This window comes from Leptopilina heterotoma, unplaced genomic scaffold (genome assembly GCF_015476425.1).
Source record: "Leptopilina heterotoma isolate Lh14 unplaced genomic scaffold, ASM1547642v1 Lhet_68, whole genome shotgun sequence".
NCBI classification, from domain to species: domain Eukaryota; kingdom Metazoa; phylum Arthropoda; class Insecta; order Hymenoptera; family Figitidae; genus Leptopilina; species Leptopilina heterotoma.
The window spans coordinates 6,033,746-6,045,393 of NW_025111157.1; the positions used below are offsets into that span (position 1 = coordinate 6,033,746).

Here is an 11,648-nt window from a genome sequence, read left to right on the forward strand (position 1 = left end):
GATTTTCCTTTTTGGTTATTTACGTTTAATATTCATTTTGAATATTCGCGGGTCTTTTGTGATTGGGCCGGAGGTTTTGGGTTTCGTCGTGTGCGGTGGTTCCAGCGTCCAATGGGTGAAGCGGTTTAGGAGTTCGTCTGTTGGATCTTCGAGGAAGCGTCGCGAGAGGAAGCCGGCCGGCATCATTACCATAATTAATTGCTTTCGAGTCAGTTCGTTATAAGTTTGTAAAGTATAGTCAATTAATTATCTTTGCCGTAATTCTGAATAACAAGTTAAAGTGTAAATAGTAATAAATAAATACGAGTGTTGATTTGAATCCGTGTTTAATATTTATTATTGGTAAATTGTTGTGTTTGTGTTTTCTCATTTTTGTTGCCGTTGTTTCGACTTTGGTAAGTCCATAAATAATTCTTGAAACCTGTCGTTCTGTCTCGCCGTTTTCGCATCAATCGGTTTGGGTCCGAAGCGGAATCTCCCCTTTGTTTTATTAAATAATTTATTGTGCAGTTGATGCAATTTAGAGGTTCTTTAAATAATATCTGTCACAAATTTGGCGCCCAACGTGGGGCAAAGCGTTGGACTGAGAGACAAGGCGACATGGTTTATATTTGTATTTTATGGCTTTATAAATAATATTTTTGGAGGCTGAGAGGTTTGTGTTTGGACACTGAATTTTTTGGGTTTGAGTGATGGTCGAATTGGCCATATTTGGGATTATTTTAAGTGATAAAGTTGGTTTGAAAAATTTATCTGAAAACATGTGCTCGTGAAATATGGGCAGACATTTTGGATAGGCGCGAAAAGCAAACTTGAAAAATGTCGAAGTTGGGACAATTATTTTTCTGTGAGGCTAATTTTTCGGTAATTCCAGTGTAATAAACAATTTTTTTTGGCAGTGATTTTAAAGGTTAATGGCAAATTATTTGGGAACGTGGCACGAAATTAATTGATAAAATAAATTGGGAAAAATCGAACGGATTATTTTTTGTCCGTAAAAGTATTGACATAGTGTTTGTCGTGTTGAGTTGGTATTGTGAGGTCAATACTTTGGCTGTTGGTTCAAAAAGTTGAACTTTCTGGTGGATTTTTCTCGAAATTCTCGCGAGTGATTATTTTTATTTTGTGGCAAATTGATGAGTGGATTTTTATTTTTATTGGGAAAAATATTTTTTGGCGGAAATAAAATTCGGGAAACTTGGGAAATTTGACAAATTTTCGAGGAAGCAATGGTTGAGTGCAAGTGCACCGAGCACATGGCAAGAGACGCCGATTGAGTATTGGTGGTCAATACTATTGCGTCGGAAGGAAAGGTTGATTTTTCGAAATTGTTTCCCGGCCATTTTAATTAATGAACATTAATTAAAATTCAACAAGTATTTTTGTCAAATATTTTTTTTTAGGTTTTGTCGCGTTTAGGGTGTTAATTTGTAAAATATTTTTTTTTTGTGTTTGTGTATTATTTGGGTTAAAATAATTTTTACAAATTCTGGAAAATTTAATCCAGGGACGAGGTTGCCAATAAACGAGGGAAAAATTTTACAGGACGGCGATTTTGGGCCGTAGGAAAATTTTGAGCGTTACTGGCGGCCATATTGTGGTTTTAATTTTGAACAAAATTTTAATTAATGAAAATTTTTATTGTTTTAATCCGAATTTCGAGTGAAATTTTTTGTGACTATTGTTTGTGTTTGGATTTTTATTTTATGCTATTTTGTGGGGAAAATAATTTTTTTTTTTTTTTTATTGATTATTTTTCTCAAAAGTAAAGTTTTCAGGACTTTGAAAATTTTTCACAAGTGTAAAAATTTTTATTTTTGGATTTGTGTGATGGCATAAAATTTTGGTTTTTGTTTTAGTGTAAAAATTTCCAAATTTGTTGGTTAATGGTCACTGAGCAAGTTTGTTGTTTATCATTTTATTATTTGTCGGGAAAATTGATATTTAATTTTTATATGGCAAATTGATGGTTAATTGATAAACAATAATTTTTTTTTTTTGTGGATTTAGCGGACTAATAATTTGGGTTTGGCACGACGAGGGGTCGTAAAGGTCAAAACAAATTGGGTAAATCCATGAGGATTTAGATTTGTTTTAAGTGACAATTTACAAATTGGTTTTTGGGTTTGGAAATTTTATTTGAATATTAATTTGTTTTTAGTGTGTGTTTTAAAATTTTTTTAAATTGATTGACAAATAATTTTGTTAATTAATTGTTTGGTTTGTTGTGGATTTATTTAGTAAATTTTCGCATTTTTGGATAAATCGACACGATTATGGATTCGTATCAAAAGCATATGCTCAAAATTTTGGAAAGTCGGCAAGCTAGGGTCATTTGGAGGGAAATTCAAAGAACCCCCGTTAATGATGTGGTTCAAGAATTGGTTAAGGCTAATTGTAGTACAAAGGGTTCAATCCAGGTACTACGGGAACGTTTATTACGATTCAGGACCAAGGAAATTTTAGCGGGAATAATTTCGGTTCCATGGTTGGAAATGTATGATGCGGCAGATTCTCAAAGGGTTTTCTTGAGCGAGGCACTTGCACCTCGCAGGGCAAGAACGGTCGATTACTCGGGTTATGAAACAGAACAGGATGCGGCCATTGATTTAAGTGCACATGAGGGCAACCTGTTAGGGGAACTAGATTCTCAGGTTTTGTCGAGTAATGACGATTACTTTTTGGGTTTTGAGAGAGAACAGCAGTTAGAAAGTGCCGAAGTAGCTTCGGCCAGCAGTAGCACTGTCACGACTTGTGTGACGTCAGTGGCCAACTCAGTGGTGACCACAACATCGAATTCGAGCGGGAGGGCCGCAACGAATGTGGTTTGGAGTTCGGCAGTAGGTGGCGTCACCTCTCCAATGATTACACCGAGTAGTTGGAGAGTTAGTCAGGTAGATGCTAGGATGCATTTCCATCCGGATTTGGGAGCTATTTTTGCCCAAAATAGGAACGTAGAGGTTAATTGGTTACACCCCCCAGTTAATGCAGTGGCCCAGACACTTGAATCGGTCTCTGATAGGGTTGTGTCTCCCCAAAATTCGGGAAATTCGGGACCTAGTGGAGGTTCCGGGGTGATCTCGGATCAACAAATTGCAGGTCCTGAGGTTATTTCCCAACAACAAATTGGGGGAAATGGGACTATACCCAAACGACCACAGATAAATCGGTTCGATAGTGGGACACAGTGGGAGCCACAGGCCCCTAGAGTAGAATCGGCAGGTTATTACTCCCAAAGGAGTAGGGCTTACCAGGCTGAATCGAATTTTGACTTGAGCGACGAGGTTGTTAATAGTTTTCCGGATAAGCACCATAAGAGAATGTCTTCTTTTAATAAGGATATTAAGAGGGTGCTTACCCCTCCTGAAGCAGAAGAGTGGGGGAGACGAGCAGAAGGTCTTCCAACTCCAGTAGGGATGGATTCGGAAAGCGATAGTTGGGATGAGATTAGGAAGCAAAAAAGTAGGAAACGGTCCCAAGGGCGTAAAAATAGTTCTTCACGTAAAACTAGGCTCTCAACGTGGCAGTTGTCCAGTGACTCTGAGTCAGAGGCGAGTCTGGACTCTAGGAAAATGGTTAATAGGTCAAAAAAGGGCCATCACCACCACCATGGGTCTAGTTTGAATTTAACAAAGGCGCTTAAGGACTGGGAAATTAAATTTTCGGCGGGCGAAAGGGAGGACCCAGAAGAATTTTTAGAGCGGCTAGGGGATTGCATTTCATGCTATGATCTTTCTGGTCAAGAAATTCTTAAAGCGGTTCCTTCGGCGTTGCGTGGGGCAGCCAGCCGTTGGTATAGGTTGACTAGGAACGAAATTGTTTCGTGGAAACAATTTAAAAAGGCGTTCTTGAGAGAATTCTCCAGTGTTCTCGATGATGAGGACCTTTGGGACGAGCTTAAAGCTCGAACTCAGGCTAAAGGAGAAAGAATTTCAACCTATATTATGAGTCTGCGCACAATAGCCGATCATTTTAGGCATCCTATTTCTGCTAGGAAATTTTTGCGTGTGGTTTTTCGAGGGTTAACACCTGATTATCGTAGGTTTGTGTCGAATTTCGAGGTTGAAAATATAGGGGAATTAGAGCATATTCTGAGGAAATACGAGCGAATCAGGGACATTGACAAGAGGTATGTTCCACCCCCGGCTAAGGAAAAGATGAGGGTTCCGTCGGCTGCACCAAAAGGGGTTCCGAAAGGGACAAAATTGGATGCATTGGTCGAGGGCTCTTCATCTGAGAGTAGTAAGAGTAGTAAAAAGGCTAGGGGACAAAAGAAGTCCAAGAATAAATCTCAAGCGAAACAGGAAACAACGGAAAATAAGGAAAATGCAGTGGATGCATTTGGGATGAGTCAGGGTCGGCCTAGAGGAGCTGCAGGGGGTCAACCAAATAAAGGGGTGGCCCAAGCCAATGCAGGTAGCTCCGGGGCCGGTACAACCTATAATTTATTCGCAAAGTGGGGGCGCAAGGGCCCCACCTAATGCACCGTGCGGCCAAGTGGCTGGTGCATTACCCCAACAAGGTAGGCCTAAACCGGGTGTACCAAACCAGGTTTTTGGTCAGTCTCCTTTTATGGGTATCTGTAGTGGTTGTCAGGTTGTAGGACACCGTTTATCCCAGTGTCCTTATCGGGTTTGCTTTTGCTGCCAACAACAGGGTCATTTTGCTATAGAATGCCCTGGCAGACAGCAGGCTCAGGTTGAGGTTTCGTGTCAGGTTTGTGGGGCTAAGGGAGCAGTTTTTGCTCAATGTCCAAGGTGCGTCGAGTTCCGAAGATATTTGGAAAACGCGAAAGGGGGGGGACAATCCAACTTCTTCCCCCCCCAATCCAAACAGTAGGGACAGGGTTAGAGGTCCCTGTTAATAGTAATGAGGTATTTTTGCGTGTTCAAGAGATGGATTATTCGTTGCCGAGTGAGGAGAACTCACTCTGTAATCCATCTCAAGTGTGTATTGTTGGTGAGGAGGACTCACCTGCAATTGTTGAAAATTTGTGTTTGTCGAGTGAGGAGAACTCATTCTCAAATATTGGGAATTTGTGTTTGTCGAGTGAGGAGAACTCACTCTCAAATGTTGAGAATTTGTGTGTGTCGAGTGAGGAGAACTCACTCTCAAATATTGGGAATTTGTGTGTGTCGAGTGAGGAGAACTCACTCTCAAATTTTGGGAATTTGTGTGTTGCGAGTGAGGAGAACTCACTCTCAAATGTTGGAAATTGTGTCAGCGTGAATTTGGGCACATTCGGTAGGACTAGGCTTGAACCATGCTCAGGTCGTCGCGGGACTTGGGACGTTTCTGGTGGAACAAATGGCTCGCCAATAGTGGTTACCGAAAACGAGAGTAGTGACTTTGGTCAAATGAATGAGGAGTACTCATTCTCTGTGGGCTTAGATAGAGCTGTGGTTTCTGCGGAAAAGCTTAGTGAGGCCCCTGGTGTTAGTAGGACTAATAGTGTTGAAGAAGGTTCAACACGTAAAGTCCAGGAGAGGGGAAAAACTGCATCGGATGCAGTAGGTTCTCCGGATTCAAACGAGATTGTCGATGGGACTAGGCCTGAAAATAGGTACTTTTTAAGGGTAATCATTGCGGATCGTCCATACTATGCGTTGTTCGATCCAGGGGCAATGGTTTCGGTTATTGGTCCCAAATTGGCTGAAAAATTCAGAGAAAGGTTGGAACAAGCGGATACGGCAATCCAAAGTGCCATTGGGGGATCCACTCAAACTTTAGGGAAATTAAGGTTATGGTTGACAGTCGATGGATATGCGCAGTCTTTCGAGCTGAAAGCCCTTAGCACCTTAACCCAGGATTTAATTTTGGGAATGGATTTCTGTAGGGAAATGGATATGGATGTCCAGCTTGGGAAAGGTCTCTGGAGGATTAATGGCCAAGAATGGCATAAGTTTGCGTCCGATAATGGAGAAATAAACTCTGAGGGTATTTTCGCGGAATGTGCAGGTATTTCGGAGCTTACAGTTGATCAGAGAAATGAGGTTCAAAGTTTGGTTAATGAATTGGTCCTTCCTCAAGGTCAGGAACATGGGGTGACGTCGTTGACGGAGCACCACATTAGGTTGACTGATCACTCGCCGATTAAGCATCGGCCGAGGAGAATGTCTCCAATGATCATGCAGTGGTTGATCAAGGAGGTTCAGAAATTATGGGATCAAGGAATTATCGAACCAGCGTCCAGTGATTGGAGCACTGCGCCGGTTATAGTCAAAAAGAGTGATGGGACACTCAGGTTATGTTTTGACTATAGGGACCTCAATAAGGTGACAATTAGGGACGTTTACCCGATACCGAGTATCGATTTTATTTTGGATAAACTGAGGAAGGCTCGTTATATCTCCAAAATCGATCTCAAAATGGCGTACCATCAGGTACCGATGTCGGCGGAAAGTAAGAAGTACACGGCTTTTTCGGTTCCAGGTTTGGGTCTCTTCCAGTTTAAGAGAATGCCTTTTGGGTTAACAAACGCCCCCGGCACGTTTCAAAGGTTTGTGGACTCGTTGTTTGGTCCAGAATTTGAACCTGTCGTTTTTGGATATCTCGATGATATCATAATTGTCACCGATGATTATGACGAGCATATCAGATGGTTGAGGATAGTGTTGAAGAGATTGGCGTCTGCTGGTTTGGTGGTAAACCCAGACAAATGTGAATTTGGTTGCTCTCGGGTAACCTATTTGGGTTATGTTTTGGATAGGGATGGTTTGAGGCCTGATTCCGAGAAGGTGGCACCGGTTTTAGAATACCCGGCACCCCAGGATATTAAACAGCTTCGGCGTTTCTTGGGAATGGTTGGGTGGTATTCTCGTTTCATAGAGAATGATAGCGAGATCAAGGTACCACTTTTAAGGCTTCTTCAAAAAGGAAGAGCTTGGGAATGGACAGCTGAGCATGAGGAGGCTTTCCAAACTTTAAAGAAAAAGTTGGTATCGGCCCCAGTTTTGGCTCGGCCGGATTTTAGCAAACCGTTCACTGTCCAATGTGACGCTAGCGACTCAGCGATTGGCGCGGTGTTGACTCAGGAGTCTGAGGATGGCGAACACCCAATTGTGTACGCAAGTAAGGCTTTGACAGGGGCAGAAAGGAATTATAGTGTCACTGAGCGTGAGTGTTTGGCATTATTATGGGCCATTAAAAAATTCAGGCCATATCTAGAGGGATATCGGTTTAAGGCTATTACGGATCATAGTGCTCTGAGGTGGCTCAGGAATCTTAAGGATCCGTCTGGTCGTTTGGCTCGTTGGGCACTCGAGATGCAACAATGGGATTTCGACATTGTTCATCGTCGCGGTGTTAATCATCACGTACCGGACGCATTGTCGCGTATGTACGAGGATAACACGGACGAGATGTCGGCTTTCAGCACCATTGATGACCCGTGGTACATCAAGAGGAAACAATTGGTTGAGGAGTTTCCTCAACGTTTTCCAGGTTGGTTGGTGGAAAACAATTTGTTGTATCGTCATAGGAACGATCCATTATTGTTACCAATCACGGGCGAAGAACAGGGTTGGAAGTTGGTTGTCCCAGAGGAGCATCGGAGTAGGATACTCAGGGATGCTCATTCTGAAATTGCAGCAGGTCATTTGGGAACAGAGAAGACATATGCTAGGGTGGCTGCAGAGTATTACTGGCCAGGCATTTGGCATGATGTCCAGAGGTTTGTTCGCGAGTGTCCTGATTGTCAAAGGTTTAAGGTTTCGCAAGAAGGACCTCAAGGGTTAATGGGTCAAAGGATTGTGGAACAACCGTGGACGGTGGTTGCAGCGGACTGTATGGAGTTTCCATCCAGCAAGAATCAGTGTAAGCATTTGGTTGTTTTCCAGGATTTGTTTACACGCTGGATTGAGGTTAAACCAATCAGGTCGGCTGATGGCAAATCCATTGCGAAGGCATTTGAGGAATTGGTAGTGTTCAGGTGGGACACTCCTCACTTTCTGTTAACGGATAACGGAAAGGAGTTCGACAACCAACACCTCAAATCCGTTTTGGAGGACTATGGTGTCAGGCATTTAACAACGCCGCCATACCACCCCCAGGCTAACCCGGTCGAACGAAGTAACCGTACTTTGAAAACGATGATTGCGACTTTTGTGGGCGAGGATCATCGGAATTGGGACAAACATGTCCATGAGTTCCGACATGCGGTCAATACGGCTGTGCAGTCTTCAACAAAGGTTTCACCGGCCTTTTTGAATTATGGCCGTCAACCTCAACTGGTTAAGAGTTTGAGGAGAGAAGTTGAAGGTAAGGTTACGGTTCAGAGGATTGATCCAGAGGTTTGGTGCGATAGGTTGCGTAGGTTGGACGCGCTGAGAGATTTGGTTGCAAGGTTTATTGACGAGAAACGGGAAAAACAAAGTCGTTATTATAACCGTAATAAACGAGAGGCTACATTTCATGTGGGTGATCAGGTTTTATGGAGGACTCATAAATTGTCGAATGCGGCAAATAGGTTTTCGGCAAAGTTGGCTCCTAAATTTGAGGGTCCCTACGAAATTGTTAGGCAATTGTCTCCTTCGGTTTACGAATTGGGTTCGGGTAATAACCGCCGTGCGGCTAAGGTTCATGTGTCCGATCTCAAACGTTTTATACCTCCACGTTCTCGGCAATAATTTTGAATGTGTTACTTATTTATTTTATGTTTTAGATTTGTTCGAGCCAAGTTAATTCTTAAAGGATCATCGTCATCATGGGCGATATGTGGCGCAATAAACTCTCTTCAGGTTCTGGTCAGGCATCAGGAGGTGCCATTAGACGGGTGGTGAGAAGCCATGAGGTTTCTAGTTCCTCGGGGTCCGATGTGACTTTGCCTCCAGTTGGTGTTCGTTCTGCGGGCCGTGGAATCACTTTCGCCTGGGAGGAAGAGGAGAAATCTTGTTCGGTTCGCCCCGGCACAGGCGTGGATCGTGGAGCTTGCTCAGCGGAAAGTCGTGAGTTTTTGGAGAGCCAGTACGCTGTTGAGGAATTGGACTCAATCGTGATGGACCAAGAGGATGATCCTGTTTTGGTCAACGAGGGAGCTAAGAAACATAAGGCTTGTGGTCGTGAGGAACCAGAGGTTCAGGTCCGACCACGGGAGCCAAATGTAATGGTGGTTCCTCGTCCAGCGGACCGATTCAGGGAGGAGGCTAGGCTCGCACGGCCTATGTTGACTGTGGGACGGATTTTCTGTCGGTTGGACCGCATTCCGACGGACCCGGATTTGGATCCTCCTATGGGGGCATGCTTCAATTGCTGGAGTATGTCCCACAAATTGGCTTACTGTCCGGAGCCAATTGACATTTTCTGCCGGAATTGTGGCCGATTTGGGGTCATGATGGAGGATTGCCCACGCTGTGCACGAGCTTACCGTTTGTGGATGAAGCGTTCGGGTTCATCAGTGTCATTGGAGAGATCTGACCAGTCGGAGTCAAGTAGAAGAGGTCAAGGGACTAAGGGCGGCAATAAGGGAGCCGTCTATCACAAAAAAGTGGCATCAGTGGTCGTTCGGGCTGAGGTTGATGAACCGGGGCAACTTGCTCCAGTTCAGATGGCTGAAAGGTTGCCATTGGTTGGCTCAGCGGTTGAACCGTCGGCTGATGAGGTGGTTCCAGATCCAGTGCCTTCGGCCACTGGGTTGATGGACGATTTGAGGTTGCTGGAGGCATCTTTGGTTGGCCTCCCGCAGGAATTGGCGATTGCGGCTCGCACTGCTTTTTGGCAGGATCGCCAACGAAGAGGTTTCCCATAGAATGGGGGCCCCAGTATTTTGAAAAAAAAGAGTTTATTTTGGTTTTTTTTATTATTTTTGGTTTTTCATTATTCTTTAATTTAATTTGATTTTTCTGGTTAAGTGTTAACTAGTTTTTGAATAAATATATTTAGTTTTATTCTTTGAATTGGTAGTTTTTCTTTTGTTAATTTTGGGTTTAATCGGCAACAATTTTTGGATTATTGTTGGCCTAGGAGAGGGGATTGTAACGAAGCATTTCGTTATGATTTTCCTTTTTGGTTATTTACGTTTAATATTCATTTTGAATATTCGCGGGTCTTTTGTGATTGGGCCGGAGGTTTTGGGTTTCGTCGTGTGCGGTGGTTCCAGCGTCCAATGGGTGAAGCGGTTTAGGAGTTCGTCTGTTGGATCTTCGAGGAAGCGTCGCGAGAGGAAGCCGGCCGGCATCATTACCATAATTAATTGCTTTCGAGTCAGTTCGTTATAAGTTTGTAAAGTATAGTCAATTAATTATCTTTGCCGTAATTCTGAATAACAAGTTAAAGTGTAAATAGTAATAAATAAATACGAGTGTTGATTTGAATCCGTGTTTAATATTTATTATTGGTAAATTGTTGTGTTTGTGTTTTCTCATTTTTGTTGCCGTTGTTTCGACTTTGGTAAGTCCATAAATAATTCTTGAAACCTGTCGTTCTGTCTCGCCGTTTTCGCATCAATCGGTTTGGGTCCGAAGCGGAATCTCCCCTTTGTTTTATTAAATAATTTATTGTGCAGTTGATGCAATTTAGAGGTTCTTTAAATAATATCTGTCACACTATGTACTATCATTGATTGCGACTATCATCGATTAGGATAACCATTTGGTTGTGCCTACCAGTAGATAAGACTAACCAGTAGTTAAAAATAATAATGACCAACATTGTCATTGTTTAAAACTACTATTAATTGAGAGTACCATTGATTTAGGCTACTATTGATTCAGACTACCATTAATTAAGGGGATTCAATTATTTACAAAAATATTAGAATTTTTCACTGGACGTCAATTATTTTCAAAAAATTTAATAATTAATTGTTAAAAAAAATTAATTATTTTAAATACAATTCTAATTTAATTTTTTTTTTTAATACCCGTGTAGAAATCACCATGCTATGCCTAAAATGATTATTGGCCCTAGCTTGGACCTAACTTGGCAACCCCTTTTTATATATCCTGGGCTGGTCCTAACTTGGTACTAGCTAGGAGATCCAGTTATGACTTAGAAAAATTTTTAGGAAAATAAAGTGTCAAAATTGATACATGAAAAACATGTAAAAATTGATAAATATTCTCAATTAATATTTATAAAATTAATTGATAATCATATTTGTTTAAACAATTTATTGTTTGACATAAATCAGAAAATTATACAAATACTATAAAATAAAGTTAATTTATTAATTTATTAATTCAGCAATTGTTTAAACAAATAATTGTTATTTACTAACCTTTTACACAATCAACCTAGAAACTAGCAGTTTTTTCTAATTTTGCAATAAGTAAATACTCAGATTAGTTAATTGCAAAATTTTAAAAGACTACAAGTGTCTAGATGCTTTATTGTCTTAAGAATTAATAAATAACAACAATTTTTTGTTTAAACAAATGCTGAATTGTTAAAATTATAAATTATCTTCATATTTCACTACTCAAGTGTAATAATCGCGAAGTTAGATAAAAACTGCAAATTTTTAAGTAATTTGTTACAAAAGTTAATATAACAGCAAAATTTATTTATTTATTTAAACAGATACAGACTGCAATATAATTATCATTAGTAAAATATATTTCTAATTTCGTTCGCTGATTTTAAGTTTCGTTTAAGTTGGTGCTAAACACTAAGAGATATTGCAATTCGAATGTGGGCTGACCCACCCATCA

At 41.3% G+C, this 11,648-nt stretch overlaps 1 protein-coding gene across 1 annotated transcript; it reads left to right on the top strand.

Annotated features, from left to right (window-relative positions):
* Positions 1-257: 257 nt before the first annotated feature.
* On the top strand, positions 258-9,799 carry LOC122510204. Its single transcript, XM_043624674.1, has 2 exons — positions 258-395; positions 8,663-9,799. Exon 2 carries the CDS (start codon positions 8,705-8,707, stop codon positions 9,743-9,745), a length of 1,041 nt encoding a protein of 346 aa, XP_043480609.1. The 5' UTR covers positions 258-395; positions 8,663-8,704; the 3' UTR covers positions 9,746-9,799.
* Positions 9,800-11,648: the final 1,849 nt, after the last annotated feature.